The sequence below is a fragment of the Hordeum vulgare genome, chromosome 4H, assembly GCF_904849725.1.
Source record: "Hordeum vulgare subsp. vulgare chromosome 4H, MorexV3_pseudomolecules_assembly, whole genome shotgun sequence".
In the NCBI taxonomy this organism is placed as follows: Eukaryota; Viridiplantae; Streptophyta; class Magnoliopsida; order Poales; family Poaceae; genus Hordeum; species Hordeum vulgare.
Window position 1 is genome coordinate 595,653,802 of NC_058521.1, and position 2,806 is coordinate 595,656,607.

The 2,806-nt window shown below is 45.7% G+C and overlaps 1 protein-coding gene across 1 annotated transcript; it reads left to right on the forward strand.

Moving 5' to 3' along the window:
* The first annotated feature begins 1,323 nt into the window (after positions 1 to 1,323).
* Positions 1,324 to 2,563, forward strand: LOC123447405. The gene has a single exon (XM_045124002.1). It carries the CDS (start codon positions 1,611 to 1,613, stop codon positions 2,304 to 2,306), a length of 696 nt encoding a protein of 231 aa, XP_044979937.1. The 5' UTR covers positions 1,324 to 1,610; the 3' UTR covers positions 2,307 to 2,563.
* Positions 2,564 to 2,806: the final 243 nt, after the last annotated feature.

Consider the following 2,806-nt stretch of genomic DNA (forward strand, 5'->3'; position numbering starts at 1 on the left):
GGTGTTCTCGGGGCACTGCTGGGATGCTCTAATTTTGACCATAACCGACGAAATTTGTGCTCCTCATGGGGTGTGTTTTTTTTCCGTCGGCGTGAAAAAGAGGTACTTTCTCCGTCACAGTTTATAAGGCATGTACGTGTACCTAGGTCGTCAATTTGACTTATATAAAATATATTGTTTAACATAAAAATTATATCATTAAAAATAGAACATCTAAAGTTTCTAATGATATATTTTTTGTAATATATGACTCTCATTAAGTTGGTTAAATTGACGACCTAGATACACGTGCCAAACTTATCTCTCCCTAATAATAAAGCAAATAGGGTTTTTGGTCGTCCGTCATGGCATTTTTACAAAAAAGTCCCTGACATTTTATGTATTCAACCCGCACTCCCTTTTTAAGTGGAGAAAACGAAAAACAGTTCGTTCGGTCTGGTATATATAAAGTGCCACCTCTATTTCAGCATAGTCATGTACCTACCGCAGTGGTCGACGCACCGCCAGCTTGCTGCAGAGACTTGAGTTCGAGTCCAGGCCGGCCTGTTTTTCGTTTCCTATTGCTTCATTTTTTTTAAATTCAAATGCTTTTAAAACATTAATATCTTTTAAATCCTAAATCCAAATCTAACATGTTATATATGAAAATCGCTCAGAAAAAAGTGAAGATTTCAAATATGCTATTATTTTACATGTTACTTTCCTGTTTTTTTCCTATTGCTTCATTTTTTATGTAAATTCAAATGTTTTTCAAACATTCATATCTTTTAAATCCTAACTCCAAATCTAACATGTTATATATGAAAATCGCTCAGAAAAAATTAAAATTGGTCACGTAATTTTCAAAATTCATATTTAAAAACCTGTGTCCCCGGCCGTTTTAGCATATTAGTAGCCCAAATGGCTATAACTCAACCCTTTTACCCCATAATCCTCGATTCAATCCCACATAAGCTTATTTTGTTATTTTTTCTATTGAGCATGTATTTTTTATATTAATAAAACAAAGAATTGTGAGGGCGCTTTTAAGGGTTGTTGTTTCACGCACAAATTTAAATATATGGCGCACAAATTTTAAAACGGAGTGAGTACTTAAAATGAAAATATATGAAACACTGGTGAGCATAATAAAAGATGTTGATAACCTATCAAGGTATTTAACGTGCTTCATAAATTAAGCTGGTCTTTTTTTCCTCTCCGAAAAGCATATACGAAAATCGTAAGAGTCTAAAGATTTTTTATTCAGTTATAACACATGTACATGTGACAAACTAAGACGAGAAAGAAGAGAAATAGCTATAGTCATAAGACATGTAACCGTTGCAACGCACGGACATCATGTGTGCTAGTAAACTAAAACGGAGGGAGCGTGAAGGGCGCCGGTGGGGGTGCTCTTACGGGAGTTTTGCACATTCCGACACTTAATTATAAGAACATACATCCGCCGGCCAGACCGTCCCCACGCCATCACGGTCACAAAAGATCAGGCGGCACCTAATCCACCACCCACCCCATAATCTCCCTTGCGCATAAAACAGTCGACCCCACCTGAACCCAAAAGTCGCTTAACATCCAAGCAATCGAGAAGCTTTCGGGCCAAGAATCACGAAATGGGCAAGGGCAAGGTCCACCCGTCGCCGCCGGCCGCTGCCGCCGGCGAGACGGCGGAGGGGGTGCTTCTCCGTCTGCTCCCCGCGGTTGTGCTCGCCATGGCGGCCCCGCTGGGGCCCGAGGGGAAGGAGGTGCTCGCGTACCTCGTCCTCGCCTCGCTGCGCTCCTCGGCGCCGCCCACGCCGGCGAGGGAGGAGCTCGTGGAGGGGTGCGGGAGGAAGCCCCACCGCCCCGAGCTCGGGTGCGGCTGCTTCGGGTGCTACACGGCGTACTGGTCGCGCTGGGACGGGTCGCCGGAGCGCGACCGCGAGGCGATCCACCGGGCCATCGAGGCGTTCGACGAGCACCTGGCCCGGAAGGAGGAGGGGAAGGGCGTCCGCCGCCGCAAGAAGCGAGCGGCCTCCTCCAAGGGCAAGGCTAAGGCACCGGCCGCCGTTGACCCTCCGCTGCCTGAGCAGGGGGAGGCCTCGGCCGCCGCGGCTCGTGTGCCGGCAGAGGTGGTTGACGGCGGGGAGGAGGAAGTGAGGGCGGTGGAAGAGGAGGAAGCCACCACCGCTGCTTGCGCCCGCGACGACGTCCCGGAGGAGCGCAGGCGGCGGGTGTGGGGGGCCGTCGCCGGCGTGTTCAACTGGAGGGGGTGGGGCCTGTGGGGGTCTCACTCGTCGGTGACGCAAGCCGATATTCCTCGTCAGTGAGATCTTTAGTTCGTTTAGCCGGTTGGTGGGCTTGATGTTCTGTTGGGGTTTTAGGTTTGGATCTTTTTTTTTTTTCATGTACACTAGTACTACTTGTATGTTACACTAGCACAATGATGATAATAATGGTAGTGTGGTGGTCATGTATTTGGTTCCTTGGTGTAAATATCGGTTATGGTTGGTGTCATGCGTGTCTGTATTTTTCAGTATTTTTGTAGGATTTTATATATATATAGAATGTTCGATTTACATGACTAGAAACAACATGGGTTTTGTCCTGGACCTACTTTGTGTGCAATTCTATAGGTAATTTTTTGCGAGTTCAACTTTATAATTTTTTTTACTTTGTTTAACCGTTATACATGATGTGCACACTAGTTATGCCATGGGGAAAGTGTAGTCATCGTGAGGACTCACCTCACACCTATATACTAGTACATCACTAAGCTCCCTAAAATTGAAAGCCTCTCATTAATTTGAGGTCATCAATTTAAAATTGG

Bases quoted from the DNA above. Each gene is read 5' to 3' on its own strand.
- LOC123447405 (XM_045124002.1), top strand. From the start codon at position 1,611: ATGGGCAAGGGCAAGGTCCACCCGTCGCCGCCGGCCGCTGCCGCCGGC.